We start from the raw sequence: 15,719 nt of genomic DNA, 5'->3' as shown, positions 1-15,719 counted from the left end.
GCATATACTCATATATCTGTGTCTCCTCCTCTTTTTCCTTGTCCAGCTGTTTTGTTTTCGCATGAGTATATGTCCTTGTCACTTTCCCATGTGTTTGTGTTGTGTTGTGAGTTGTTTATCACCTTTTGGACACCTTTAAGGGTGTTTTCTAGGTGTTTTTATGTGTTTGTGATTGCCTGCCATTGTTTCCTATGCAGTTCGAGTTCGGTTCGTCGAACGTTCGACAAACCGAACTCGAACGGGAGCTCCGTTCGGCGAACCGACCTCGAGCCGAACCACGACTGGTTCGCTCATCTCTACTCATTAGTGTATTGTTCTGGGCTATGTCCTGTAAATTTTCCCCTAACTTGGCTGCATGCTGTAAGAAATGTCCTCCATCCTCGGCCCCACTCTATTATGATGTTCCCCACTCTGTGGCTCTCTTACAACACATTTGAAAAAATTAATCATTCTTCTTACATTCTCCTGCTCCCATGATGTGGGACATCCTCCATAACCATTGGAGATGTCGGCAGCAGACTTTGGCTTCCCATCCACTAGCAGATATGGCATCACTGCAATATGCTGCCTGTGACAGATTCACCGAAATCAGCTGCCAGCCTCTTGTTGGCCATCGGTGTGTAGTGTATTACAGTTCATTGCACTGTAATACACTTCAACTGAATGTGTATCTTCAGACATACATGCAGCTGCAATAGGCACCAGTGTTGGCAGTCCCCTTCTCGCCTATGCCCAGTCGCAGTTGTACCCTTTGCAACCATGATCATGAAGCCCCTAGTCTATCGATAAGAATGATGCTGTATTTATATGGACAGTAATTTGTAATTGGAGTGGAGTCTATTACCATAAAAAGTATCAAGAAAAAGCATCTGTGCCAAACTGTTTTGTATCTCTTATTCATACTATTTTCAATATCATACATTGACAACTGATTAGCAAAAATAACTGGAATTAGATATTTTCATTAGGAAAAGTTGTGAAAATCGACTTTGTATCCCTTTTTTTGTTACCAGCTGAAAGTTGTTTGTTTTATTATATGTCTCCCCCTAGCCTGAAGACATCCATGAAAAATTTATAGAGAAAACCATGCATGAATCACCTCAAACTATTTATAACACAGTTCACAAACCAACATCTCAAGAAACATCTTTACAGAAAGAATTTGCTTCAAATGAACCGGAGAACATAAATCATCATGACCTTTTCATAGCAGAATTTGTTGTCGTGATGGATTCAGATGATGATGAAATAATTGCCAAAAATTCTGAGACTCTGCCCTTTAAGGAAACAAAATATGAATTCAGAGAAACTCTTCAACAAGCAACAATGGAACAGCCAAAAGTAACTCCAATAGAAAGAAAGGCTAATGAAATGTATGTCACGGAATCTCAAGAGGACGGCCGAAGTGTTAGTGATCGAGAATCACAGGTACATTAAACAAAATTTATTTAACAATATTATATATTTTACCATCTGATGTGATATATTCTTTGGAGCATTGTACAAAATATAAAGTCTGTGTGATTCCCTGGCAAATATAAATCAAATTCAGCATGTACTATTTTTTCTATGTTCAACATAGGAGAAAATATGAATGAAAATGCTAAAAATATTGAAAAAACGTAAAGGTTTGTTCCACTATTGTTATATTGATGACCTATTTCTAGAATAGGTAGACAAGATCAGACTGGTGGTGGTTTGATATTCAGCACCAAAGAAAAACTTAGGGAATAGTTAATATATATGAATCAAAGTGATTCCCAATAAAATATACAAAGTTTATTAAATTCACATAACATCAAGATACATAAATAACAACAAAGTACAAAAAATTGTCATACTGGCCAAGTAAACCAAAGGAGTGATAATCTTCCCTGAAAAAATATAAGGTGCCTTGGTCCCTTACCCAATTAGGTCTATCTAGACATAGAGGAAATTTTCCCAATCAGGTGGCACCCCCAACACAACGGCTAACTCTACCTAACTCACACATCAAAGGAGGGGGTAGGATGGGAGGGGCGACTAGGGAAGGGAATAAAAAATATAAGGCATCTTATAGATAGGACAGACAATTTCTCCAATAGGAAATATATAGACGGAACCTTCAGCATAAACACTTAGCTTCCAGATTAAAAATTGTCCTTCACGATAGTGTATATTTACAGAGTAAAATGGCTGTAGCACCCCTGAACCATTCAGGGCACTACTAGGCAATGCATCCTCACCAAGATGCAGGGCCTACCCCCAGGGACATGGAATACCAGTGCCAGTGACATCTGCACACCCGAAAACCCCAGTTTCCATTCCACACTAGGGGTAAGTGGCTAATCAGACCCAAAGGGGATGGCCAACTAGAGGGCGGAGCCAGTCCAAGGGACTAGACAGCCTGGTGGGAAGGGACTGTGGGCAGTCAAGAGTAGAGAGTCAAGCAGTAGAGTCGTGCCTAAAGCTGGGTCATGTAACGGTGACCTGGGGCACAGGAGAGTGGTCATGAGGGTAAGTACACCTGAGTACCACTGGGACCAGATCACCGATGGGGCACATGGCCCTAAGTCAGGCGTAAGTTTCACGTGGCCTGGCAAATACCTGCACAGTGAGGGGACCTTCACGGACCTCACTGACCAACAGATCCCCAGGGCATCAGCAGTAATGATAGGATCAGGGTTCGGGACCACAGACTAGCCCTACAGGGTTCACACTGCCCACCGTACGGACGAGGAGACTGCCAAAAGGACCGTCAGGCCCTAAATCAGCTCCAAGCTACCGGGACCCAACCACACTGAGGGTGCCAGGGACAGAGCAACTGAGTCATCAAATAGGCACTAGAAGTACAGGGACCTGAACCAGCCGTCCAAGGGCCCAACTGTGAGTAAAGACTGTTAAATTACAAATCAAGGTGTGTCCTCCGTTCTTTGGCGAAAGTCTACATCATATAACTCCCAGGCTCAGCCCTACCTGCGGAGGCCTACCACCACAGCTGCCATTACCACCGGCCCTGGGGATAACCAACTCAGCAGGGGCGGTTCCACTATCTTAATCGCAACCCGTATGTGGCGTCACACCAATGACTTTAACCTACCTTGTAAATACTCCCCATTAAAAAGCACCCAGGGCACGGAACCGGGCAATGGCCACCAAAGTGACATTCCCCAGTTATACACTGCCCGGGACCGAGTACCCCATAACCCTGGGCGACACATAGCCATAGATGGAAATGGTGAGCAGTTTAGATGAAAGTTCGGTCCCCATCAGAGAGTACAGGTCCTCTGGAAGACTTTACAGTAGCTTAAAAGAGGATCACAGTTACATGCCTCGATGCATTTTTCCGTTATACATGGTTCATTAGGAGGCTATAATAAAAGAATACAAGTGCAATCTTGCATTTTTATAATCTCATGGGCTGCAAAGGGACCCATGTCTTCTTCTTCCACAAGGGTCCTTTTCTGTCTCGGTCTGTCAGTGATCTGCAATACCCATCAGAAGACATTACACAGTTTATGTAGGTGTGGTATTTAGCACCAGAAGTGCTAATATCCAGTCTCTGAGAACAGCTGCTTTGTGGGGGCTTAGATGTCAGACATCCAACATTCTCATATCAATGACTTATGCAGAGAATATATCATCTCATTACGAAGGTCAAACAATCCTTTTTTAAGTAATAAATACAGTGGAACTTTGCTTAACGAGAACAATTCATTCTGGGACTGTGCTTGTTAATCAAGTTACTCATTCAGCAGAGCAAGATTTCCCATAGGAAATCATTGCAATGCTGACAATTCGTTCCACAATGTGTTAAATGTCCCATCCTGGTTCCCTAGTCTATCATTCCACACATGCACAAATGCACACAAACATGTACAAACACACACAAACACACATGCACACGCACATGCACATATTATATGCTCACCTTACCTTCCGTTCCATCGCCGGTCTCCTGGGACATGCTGTTCTCCGCTGCGGGCCGTGTATCAGGTAACCATAACTTCGAGGGCGGAACTTCTTACCAGAGCGCTGATGTCAAAGGCAGAGCCGCTAGCCTCTGATTGGCCAGCGCACTGCCTTTGACAAGCGGCGACAGGAACCAGGAAGTACCTGCTTCGTTGATATGGATGCCGATGCCTGGAGTGGAGCAGAGCAGCGCGGCGCACTACAGGACCCAGGAGGCCGGCGATGAAACGGAAGTACACATAATATATGCTCACCTTACCTTCCGTTCCACCGCCGACCTCATGGTACTTGTAGTTCACCGCAATGTACCCGGGAACTACAAGAACCATAAGCCCGGCGGGGGAACGGAAGGTAAGGTGAGCATAATACTGTATGTGTGTGCGTGCGTGTGTGTTTGTGTGTGTTTGTGCGTACAGGTGTGTGTTTGTGTAGATTGCAAATGCGGGTTAGAGCGCGGTGCATGGACGGAACCGGAAGTGTGTGCAGTGAGGATTTCGCTCGTACAGCAAAGCTTTCTCGTAAAGCGGGTTACAAATTTACAGAAAGCTTTGATTGTTAAGCGAAATTCTCGTTAAGTGGGTTACTCGTTAAGCGAGGTACCACTGCACTAGATGCAGCTAAATCATCCAGATTTCATGTCTTTATTTTCACAGTACCATTCTTATGCGTTAGACCTCAGAGAATCATATACAAATAATACCAAATCAGAGCCAGGATACAGAGCTGGACAAGAATAAAGAATTCTTTATCTACTCATAGACCGAGCCTTATGCAGTTAGAAAAGCAAGAAGACATGGGTCATAAAAATGTAATGTGCTTCTCATCATAATATGGTTAGGAATCACTTAAATATTCATTGCCTAATGAAAAGCTGTGAACCTTTCTAATTTACTTTGAGCATAAAATCTGCTTGCATTTAGTGAATGGAAACACTCAATGTTCACATTTAGAGGATTAGCTTTTACAATATACTGTATCTTGTGGTTTGTAGTTTGTTACAATATAGATGATACCTATTAATTTTGAGTAAAGGTCAAAGATTTGTGCTTCTGCATCTGGAGAATTAGGACTCTTTCACACATCAGTTTTTTACCATCAGTCACAATCCGACGAATTGCGGTCCTTACAAGGACAGTCCACATCTGAACCTATGTCCTTGTACACAGATGCCCCACATGCCTCCCGACGTGTTTCGTCACAAACAGTGACTCCTCAGGGGACCAAGCATGAAAGAAGATGTAGAGGGCCAAAAATGGTGTGGCACCTGCAGGGATCATACACCAAATGGGTTTGCAGCATTTGGTGTATGGACCCTGCAGGTGCCACACCATTTTTGGCCCTCTACATCTTCTTTCATGCTTGGTCCCCTGAGGAGTCACTATTTGGGACAAAACGCGTCGGGAGGCATGTCGGGCATCTGTGTACAAAGACATAGGTTCAGATGTGGACTGTCCTTGTAAGCACGGGAGTCAAGGGGGTTTAAGGCAAGTTACATCAAGCCCAGATATCAAGCCCCGCTGTGACCCCTCCAATAAGAAATTGCTGTGTAAAGCATTGGAAGATCATCTAAATGGGTGAGACCCTTCCTTATTATTGCTTTATCTGTGTGTCGGATATTTGCTGTTAGTGTCTGTGGGATTGGTATATCCAATACTACATATATATCATATGCTGGTAGCAGGACCACAGTCCTTAATCCCCTGTACTACTTTGCATACAGACAGCTTGATCCTATTATCCCCAACACACATGGTTCTTATCCCCTAATGGCATTTGCCCAAAGGTACCCTGACACGGTGTGGGAATACAGACCTTTGGCTACCCGCAGGGTGATCCTAAGTGTATTTTTTTAATATATTGCACAATTTTAATGATTAAGATTAAAAGCTAAGTTTTATATTTAATTCCTCACTGGTGCTATTCACTAATCTAATTTGTGAGCATTGTCCCCGTAGAAACACCAACTGGTGGTTCTTTTGCTATTTATCCTATAGTGCAACAAGAGCAGTGGCAACTTACATAGCTTTTTTTTATACTTTACTGGTTTAAAAAAATGCAAAAAAAAAATTGTTTTTGTCATTTAGTAAAAACTACAACTTTAAATTGTCATTAGTGGCAATTTGGGAGTTTTTATTTTTTACCGCATTTACTGTGGGCTAAATAATTTTATTCTTTGAAATATTGACTTTTATGGATGCAGGAACACAAAACATACTTTTTTTACTAAAAAAAAATTAAACTGAAAGTGTAGTAGATTTTTAAATGCAAAAAATAATGTTTTGTTACCAGTTACCCATTACTTTATAAATTAATTTTATTTTATTTATTTTTTCAATTTACTTTTGCTGTTCTACATTGGCTCATTATATGAATATAGTGGTGTGAAACCTAAAATGTCATATATATCATTCATTGAAACACAATTTTGTTGTTGCAAATAAAATAGCACATAAACAACATCTATCAAAAAGATAGAAAATTATACTTGTAAGAATCGCAAAACATCTTAGTAAAGTTGAATAATTTCTGTTTATTAAGAAATAACGATGTGACAATAGCATTGAAGAATGGACTGTTTTCAATTCTTCCATTGTTTTAATTCTCTTTTTTCTCTCTTTAGCAAATTTGTTCTGCTGGCTTGGACTCGAATTCTCTTGAATTATCAAATGTCTCATACCCAGATAGAAAGATCCTAATATGTAGCGAAGAAGTAATTTCTTCTGAACCAGTAACTGTAGATAAACTTAAGAGTGCAGTTGACGACACTATTCATACACCTTCTGAATCAATACATTCTAATTCATTACACACTTTGACTAGAGAATCTCCATTGTGTTTATATACCAAAAGATGCTTGTATTCTCCAACTGATTTAGAAATATTAGAGTACAAAACTACACATACAAACCAGAGCGGACGGTCAAATGTATTGTCACCTCTTCCTATTCATGTTACAAAATATCCACTTTGCCGTAGCCCTAGCCCTTTGAGCTATTCTTTCTTTGGATCTTCTTCCACAATATGTAGCATGAATGAAAGCACATGTTCAATTCCAAAACCAGATGCTACTTCACCTGCTTCATCTCGACTTTCATTTTTAACTTCCTTACTAAAATCAAAACGATCAAGTTCGAAAAGAACAATTTCTCCTGATTATCATTATCGGTCTGAGCCTATGACAACTTCCCCTACGCCTTCTGCCATTAAGAAGTTGTCTGTAATTCCAGATCCCCCTAGAAAAGCTCAATCCTGTTTTTCACTTAACTATCCAAAAGAGTCCAAAACTATACATTTTCAAAGAAAAGCTGAAATTTTGCCATCAGCATCTGAGGCTAATATCTTATATGGTGAATTTCCATTCCACCAAAGTCCAAATAGGACACTTTCGCCAGACTCAATTCATGTTAAACCAAGTGACAGTCCTCTTGCTCAGAAAAGATCTAAATCACCATCTTTTCAACTGCATCATAGGTCAATCACATCACCCACCACTAGTAGGGAACATATCTTATCCTTCAGTGAAAAACCTCCAATAAGCAGACTACCATATTCCCCAATTAAAAAATATTCTGTTCTTGGTAAATCCAAAAGAGTTACATTGTTTCCTTTTCCGTTTCACTTTGATCAGTCACTTCATCACTTACCTGATGAAAAGAAAAGTGAAATAAAAAGTCATCCATCACCAAGGGATCATTTTAGATCAACTTCTCTTGCTTCAAGTGAGATTTCATTTCCATACCATGTAATGTCTAATTCCTCTATGGATATTGGAAAAAAGCATTCTCTTCTTCAAACCCAATCAGCCCTAATATGTAGTGAAAATATGGACATAGATCCGGACACATGCCAACCACTGAATCAAAGCTCATTAGCTCAGACTGTTAGTTCAGAGGTTTCAGAAAAAAATTCACCTCTTTGCCCATTATCTACTAACATTTCGGCACAGTCAAGATCAGTCCTGTCAAGATCATGTGAACTGCCATCAAGAACGTCATTGTCTCCGGTTTCTGACCTTGAAAATAAAAAGGTATAGAATATTTTTAAGTATTTTGCATGCATAAAAGCAAACTAACTTTTTGTTAGGCCTCTTTCACACGTCCATTCAAAACACACTCATTTCACATCAGTGTGCAGTCCGTTCGGTCCGTGTGACACCCGTGCTGCCGGAGAAAAGTGGACATGTCTATGTATGGAGCACACAGGCATATGTATGCTCCAAATGGATAGACGGTCCATGGGAAAACACGCACGTGTGCGCAAACCCATTGATTTTAATGGGTCTGTGTGTGCCCATGTCTCTGGTATGTGTGAAAACAGACGTCACACGTACCAGGGACCTGGATGTGTGAAGGGGCCCTTAATGACACATTTAACATTGCATTAACAATTGCATGTATGTCCTATGTTTGCATTGCCATAGATCATACAATGTAAGGGGGAAACTATTCCTTTGAGGCCAGCTATAAGTGGCACATATAGATATTAGCATTTAATAATCATTATCATTTTTTCATCTATAGAAATAATGTTATCATCAAGCTATTGCCATAATGAAGAATTAATGTTTCACATTTGTAAATGAAAGTAGAAATGTTAGGGTGAGCAGGACAAAAAGAGTTAAAACACTGTCCTAAAATAAAAGGAGTGTCCTAAACACCCACACTGGCTTATAAAATATACCTGAAAAATATAAAATATTTCAGTGATAATAAATAAGCTATGATAGTCGATAAACTTTCACTTTCAGCTCATTATCCAAGATGACGGCTGCCAATCTTTACTTGTTTAACGAAAGTCTACATTGACCAAAATGTCATATTGGATTTTCAGTGCTAACAAAACCCTTAATCATGATAAATTGTAAATGCTAGACCTATAGTCTTATATTTTGCCTAGCCTTAGGTGCATGTTAAGCATGTATTAGTTGGTTCTTTAACAGAAACAATAGAGCAATATTATTGAAAATCATTATTTGAATTATGACATCATTATTTAAATCATTGTTTCCAATAATTTAGCTCATTTAAGTAAGTATTATTAGGTGTAATTTTTGTAAAAAAAATACACCCAAATGTTAACTATTGCATTATTCTTTTATTTATTTTTACTATATATGAATATAAAATTGAAAATCACACACTAAGTGTAACTATTAGTGATGAGTGAACCTAAACTTTGAAGGTCGGTTTTCATACCAAGCTCTGGCTGTCCTGGGTTTGAACCCGAACATGATCTTTTAAAAAAGTCTGTGTCCAAGTGTGCTTGCTGTTCGTATGCTAACCACTTTATCGAGCATCGGGGTGCTAAGGTACACTTAATTCTTTGCCATGTACGAGCTCTTTGCAGTCTTTGAATGGCTCTCACTGTGGGTAAAAACAACTTTTTTGAAAAGTGTGTGAAAAAACCCCTGCTCTCCCTCCTCTAGAAATGCTATGTTTATGGCTGGCTGTATGTGTATAACCGAACTGTCCAATCATTGACTTCAAGTATAGTCGTTACTCGAGTTGAGCCCGTAAGTTCGGGTTCCCGTTGATTTCCTTTATATGGGATTCAGGGGCTGGGAACAAGTTCAGGTCAAATCTAGGTCCCGAAACAAACTTTTAACTAAGGTCAGGCCAAACCCGGTGAACATCCATGGGTCCACTCATCTCATGTAACTATATCAAATATTTCTTGTGCTGATTCAGTAGCAACAGAAAACATGATAATCTGAGAATACTTCATTTAATAGGTAAACTGCAGAAACTGTGTTTTGCTAGATTTATACCAAACCTGTCATTAAAATAGCCCTATTAACCCCCTGTTGTGGGGTTAATATGTGTGGTACCAGTAACCACACCCTGGCACTGACTGACAGCCAGCTCAGCACTGATATATTAATACCAAAATTGTGTCATACCAGGGGATATAAATGAGATGATAATATATTTATATTTATATATTTCTAATTTGCTGTCCCTTGTTGCCCCCCTACTGTGCCGTCGTTGTGGTGCTTTTTTTTGCACTTATGTCCCTATTCTTTAATGTGCCATATTTTATTCAAATTGTCTACAAACTTTATATATTTTTATATTTTTTTGTGTTTAGTTATTTTCTTATAGGTTATATAGCACTGATACATTGTAAAGCCAGCTGTCAGTCAGCACCGGAATGTGCTTACAGTCTTGGCTCACTGTGTACTTTAAAAGACTATAAACATGCAGATTAACCCCATATCTGAAGGTAAATAGCTTTTTTTTACATGACAGGTTCCCTTTAGCAAGCTAAGTGAGATAGACATATAAATGAAATGTGTGAATGTAATCGATTTATTATGAAATATATCATTCTTGAACATCAGAGCACAGATAATGATCATATAATAAAAACTCCATACCTAATATATATGCAAAAAGTACAGTTTGGCTCTCAATAAAATAATCTGCTGTTTTGTGACTTTTAGTTATACAAAATCAAGTCAAGCTACAAATCTTTTGCTGCTATTCCAACAAATACATTACTTCTGGATCAAAAGGTGAGTGATCAATTTCTGGTAGTGAAATATTTGTACTTTATACTATACATATGCAGGCTTTTATATATGAAAATCTTAGCTGCATATGCTATGTAGTAAATGTATGTAGTAATCCATTCTGACTGTGCAGCAAATCCATAGATTGTAACTGTAACTTGTATATTGTTATACAAGAAAGATCTCTAACATGTTCTTTAGTCTGTCCACACTTAAGGGTGCAATACACGCTGCGACATCGCTAACGATATATCGTCGGGGTCACGTCATTACTGACGCAGCGTGTGACACCTAAGAGCGATGATCAACGATCGCAAAAACAGAAAAAATCGTTGATCATTGACACGTCGCTCCTTTTCATAATATCGTTGGTGGTGCATGCCGCTGGTTGTTCGTCGTTCCTGCGGCACCGCACATCACTATGTGTGACACTGCAGGAACAACGAACATCTCCTTACCTGCGTCCACCGGCAATGAGGAAGGAAGGAGGTGGGCGGGATGTTCCACCCGCTCATCTCTGCCCCTCTGCTTCTATTGGACGGCTGCCGTGTGATGTCACTGTGACACCGCACAAACCGCCCCCTTAGAAAGAAGTCCGTGTGAAAGGAAAGGAGTCTGTGTCGGTACCAATATCGAAGCGTGTAAAGTGCCCTTTACACCTATTAGCGTACCCTGTATCAGCATGCCCCATCATCTTTCACTTGCGAAAACAAATGCTTCCAAACTTTCTGATAAATTGTATTTTATTTAAATGTAAATTTATGTGGACACTGAATTTATGAAAAAGTTTTTAGTGGGAAACATTTGATGAAATTTTCCTTCTTTTTAAATTGTTTTGAACAATTTTTAATTTACAGAAGTGTATTGAAGAATTTTTCATACGTTTTTACAGTTTTATCCTGAAGCATATTTACTTTTCTCTGTGCCTACTTTGGAGCATTTTCCATCAGAAGATCCTTAAAAAATGTGTCATGCTCTTTATTTTCTCCTATGAGGTATTTTTCAAAGCCTGAAGTGGAAGAATAATATGCAAAAGCCCAACTATATGATTAGGAAGTCATTCTACAATAAAAATGAAGTGTAAGAGTCTTTTTAAAAGTTTTTTTTTAAATTATTTTTCAGGCAATCTTTAGAGTGGACTATCTCCAGAAGACTCCTTAAAAACACAGTGTCCATATACCCTAAGGATGGCACATTTTTCCGCTTGCTTTTTAGGCCAAAGTCACACTTGCCAGTGACTCACGCGTGACTCACACGAGTCTCTCATCGCATCACCCGGCATCGTCACACATTCTCCTGATAGGAACAGGTCGGCTGCGTGTATTGTGTCCGGAGAGCATCAGGCCGTGGCGGGTGATGCAATGCAAGACTTGCGCGAGTCATTCGTAAATGTGACTTCGGCCTTAGAATGAATAACCTAATTATTATTTTATAGAGGACTTAAGCAATACTTTCCTCTAGAGATCTATTCAGTGTAAAAATAACTTTTTTGTTTATCCCAAAATGTATGACCACTCACATTTTCATCCACTGTTAATCTCATCACTCCTTTTGCTTCCCATTTATACAGTTTATATAGGTTGTACTGTAATGGTAAAATAATTTAATATAGAGAAAAAATAATGAATTCTAAATTTTACATACTGTAATTAATAATATGATTAAACAGCAATGGTCCTAGTACAGATGACTGTGGTGCTTCACTTACGACATTAGCTGAGCTTGAATATTACTACTTATTGCTATTGCTATTGCTCTACAATTCCCCATTCCTCTACATTTTTCTATTCCTCTACATTTCTCTATTCCTCTACATTTCCTCATTCTCTACATTTACCCATTCCTCATCATTTCCTCATTCCTCTACATTTCCCCATTCCTCTACATTTCTCCATTCCTCTACATTCCTGCATTTCTCTACATTTCTCCATTCCTCTACATTTTCTCATTCCTCTACATTTTCCCATTCCTCTATATTTCCCCATTCTTCTACATTACCCCATTATTCTACATTTCCCCATTTCTTTACATTTCCTCATTCCTCTACATTGCTGCATTCCTCTACATTTCCCCATTTTTCTACATTGTTACATTCTTCTACATTTTCCCATTCCTCTACATTTCCCCATTTCTTTACATTTCCTCATTCCTCAATATTTCCCCATTCCTCACCATTTTCCCGTTCCTCTACATTTCTCCATTGCTCTGCATTTCTCCATTCCTCTATATTTCCCCATTCCTCTACATTTTTCCATTCCCCTATATTTCTCCATTCCTCTAAATTTCTCCATTCCTCTGCATTTATTCATTCCTCTATATTTCCCCATTCCTTTACATTTCCCCATTCCTCTACAATTCCCTATTCCTCTACAATTCCCTATTCCTCTACAATTCCCAATCCTCTATAATTCTCCATCCTCTACATTTCCCCATTCCTCTACAGCTCTCCATTCCTCTATAATTCTCCATTCCTCTATAATTCCCCATATCTCTACAATTCCTCATTCCTCTACATTTCTACATTCCTCTACATTTCTCCTATTTCTCTACATTTTTTCATTCCACTACATTTTCCCATTCCTCTACATTTCCCTATTTCTGTACATTTCTCCATTCCTCTACATTTTCCCTTACTTTACACTTCCCCATTCCTCTACAATTTCCCTTTCCTCTACATTGCTGCATTCCTCTACATTTCACAAATTTCTTTACATTTCTCCATTCCTCTACATTTCCCCATTTCTCTACATTTCACCTTTACTCTACATTACTGCATTGCTCTATATTTTCCCATTTTTCTAAATTTCTACATTTCCCTATTTCTCTAAATTTCTCCATTCCTCTACATTTCCCCATTCCTCTACAATTCCCCTTTGCTCTATATTTCTCCATTCCTCTACATTTCTGAATTCCTCTACAATTCCCCATCCCTCTCTGCTGGTCTTTTTGTTCACATGACTGAAGAGGTGATATCCCGCGTTGCAAAATAATTCAAGCATTGGCGTCAGCAGTGTGATGAGGGCAGTGATTGACTGTAGTAATCATGTAGAATATGTCCACTGCAGTCAGAAAACAGAAAAAGTTGTACTTTTGAAAAACACCTTTCATTTTACGAAATTGCGTACAGGAAAATGCCCAAAAAATTGCAATTGAATTTAAATTGCAAATAAAGTACAATACCCCAATTTTTTTGGGGCTTTTTATTTATAATGTTAACTATATTGTAAAAGTGACTTTGCAGTATGATTCCCTAGGTCAGTATGAGTTGAAGATAACAAGCATATGTAGTTTTTTTTAAAATATAATCTGTGAATAAACATTTGGATATTTGTAAAAAAAGAATTTAGCTTTTGTTGCTATTTTCTGATACCCGTAAAGTTTTAATTTTTTGATATCTGGACCTGTGGTGGCTTATTTTTTGTGCTCTGAGTTGTCATTTCTACTGATGCCATTTTGGGGTAGATGCAATGTTTTGATAGCCTGCTATTGAGTTTTATTATAATGTTGCAAAAAAATTTTTTTTATTGTTACGCCGTTTACCAAACGGATTTATTTATTTTATATTTTGATAGATCGGACATTTTTAATGCAATAATATCAAATCTGTGTTGTTTTGTTAATTGTTTTATCTTAGTGGGGCAAATTAGGGTGACTTGAACTATCTTTTTTTCCGTATATTGTTACAATTTTTTAAACTTTTCACTGTATTGATTAGTTACTTTAGGGGACTTGAAGCTGCAATTGGTATCAATCCACAAATAGCACATACAAGAAAGCAATTCATCATAATTTGAGATTAGTGGCATCAGCAATCTTACTAAACCATAGAAAATACCAACAATTACCTTGTGATGAGCATGGAAGAAAATGTTTGTGTTTATAAAAAATAGGAATGATAACAGACCACCACCAAAAAAGTGTGAAACAACTGAAAATATGTCTTATATTCTAGGTTCTTTAAAGTAGCCACCTTTTGCTTTGATTACTGCTTTGCACACTCTTGGCATTCTCTTGATGAGCTTCAAGAAGTAGTCACCGGAAATGGTCTTCCAATAGTCTTGAAGGAGTTCCCAGAGATGCTTACCACTTGTTGGCCCTTTTGCCTTCACTCTGCGGTCCAACTCACCCCCAACAATCTCGATTGGGTTCAGGTGAGGTGACTGTGGAGGCCAGGTCATCTGGCGTAGCACCCCATCACTCTCCTTTTTAGTCAAGTTTGGAGTCATGGTCCTGTTGAAAATAAATGATGGTCCAACTAAACGCAAACCGGAGAGAATAGCATGCCGCTGCAAGATGCTGTGGTAGCCATGCTGGTTTGGTATGCTTTCAATTTTGAATAAATCCACAACAGTGCCACGAGCAAAGCACCCCCACACCATAACACCTCCTCCTCCATGCTTCACGATGGGAACCAGGCATATAGAGTCTATCCGTTCACATTTTCTGCGTCGCACAAAGACACGGTGGTTGGATCCAAAGATCTCAAATTTGGACTCATCAGACCAAAGCACAAATTTCCACTGGTTTAATGTCCATTCCTTGCATTCTTTAGCCCAAACAAGTCTCTTCTGCTTGTTGCCTGTTCTTAGCAGTGGTTTCCTAGCAGCTATGTTACCATGAAGGCCTGCGGCACAAAGTCTCCTCTTAACAGTTTTTCTAGAGGTGTGTCTGCTGCTAGAACTCTGTGTGGCATTGACCTGGTCTCTAATCTGAGCTGCTGTTAACCTGCAATTTCTGAGGCTGGTGACTTGGATAAACTTATCCTCCACAGCAGAGGTGACTCTTGGTCTTCCTTTCCTGGGGCGGTCCTCATGTAAGCCAGTTTCTTTGTAGCGTTTGATGGTTTTTGCCACTGCACTTGAGGACACTTTCAAAGTTTTCCCAATTTTTTTGGACTGACTGACCTTCATTTCTTAAAGTAATGATGGCCACTTGTTTTTCTTTACTTAGCTGCTTTTTTCTTGCCATAATACAAATTATAACAAACTATTCAGTAGTACAGCTGTGTATCCACCAGACTTCTGCACAACACAACTGATGGTCCCAACTCCAATTATAAGACAAGAAATCACACTTATTAAACCTGACAGGGCACACCTGTGAAGTGAAAACCATTTCCGGTATCTACCTCTTGAAGGTCATGAAGACAATGCAAAGAGTTTGCAAAGCAGTAATCAAAGCAAAAGGTGGCTACTTTGAGGAACCTAGAATAGAAGACATATTTTCAATTGTTTCACATTTTTTTGTTAAGCATTTC

At 39.0% G+C, this 15,719-nt stretch overlaps 1 protein-coding gene across 2 annotated transcripts in view; it reads left to right on the top strand.

Annotated features, from left to right (window-relative positions):
- Nucleotides 1–15,719, top strand: part of MLIP (muscular LMNA interacting protein) — a 551,953-nt gene that overhangs the window by 271,774 nt on the left and 264,460 nt on the right. For both annotated transcript variants that reach the window (XM_075340299.1, XM_075340300.1), the window contains exons 4-6: nt 1,051–1,428; nt 6,572–7,978; nt 10,394–10,465. In XM_075340299.1, coding sequence (XP_075196414.1) covers nt 1,051–1,428; nt 6,572–7,978; nt 10,394–10,465 — 1,857 coding nt within the window. The remainder of the gene's footprint in view (nt 1–1,050; nt 1,429–6,571; nt 7,979–10,393; nt 10,466–15,719) is intronic.

Source organism: Anomaloglossus baeobatrachus, chromosome 3 (genome assembly GCF_048569485.1).
Source record: "Anomaloglossus baeobatrachus isolate aAnoBae1 chromosome 3, aAnoBae1.hap1, whole genome shotgun sequence".
Taxonomy (NCBI): domain Eukaryota; kingdom Metazoa; phylum Chordata; class Amphibia; order Anura; family Aromobatidae; genus Anomaloglossus; species Anomaloglossus baeobatrachus.
The sequence above is the reverse complement of the archived record's forward strand: the minus strand, read 5'-3'. Positions and strand labels throughout refer to the sequence as shown.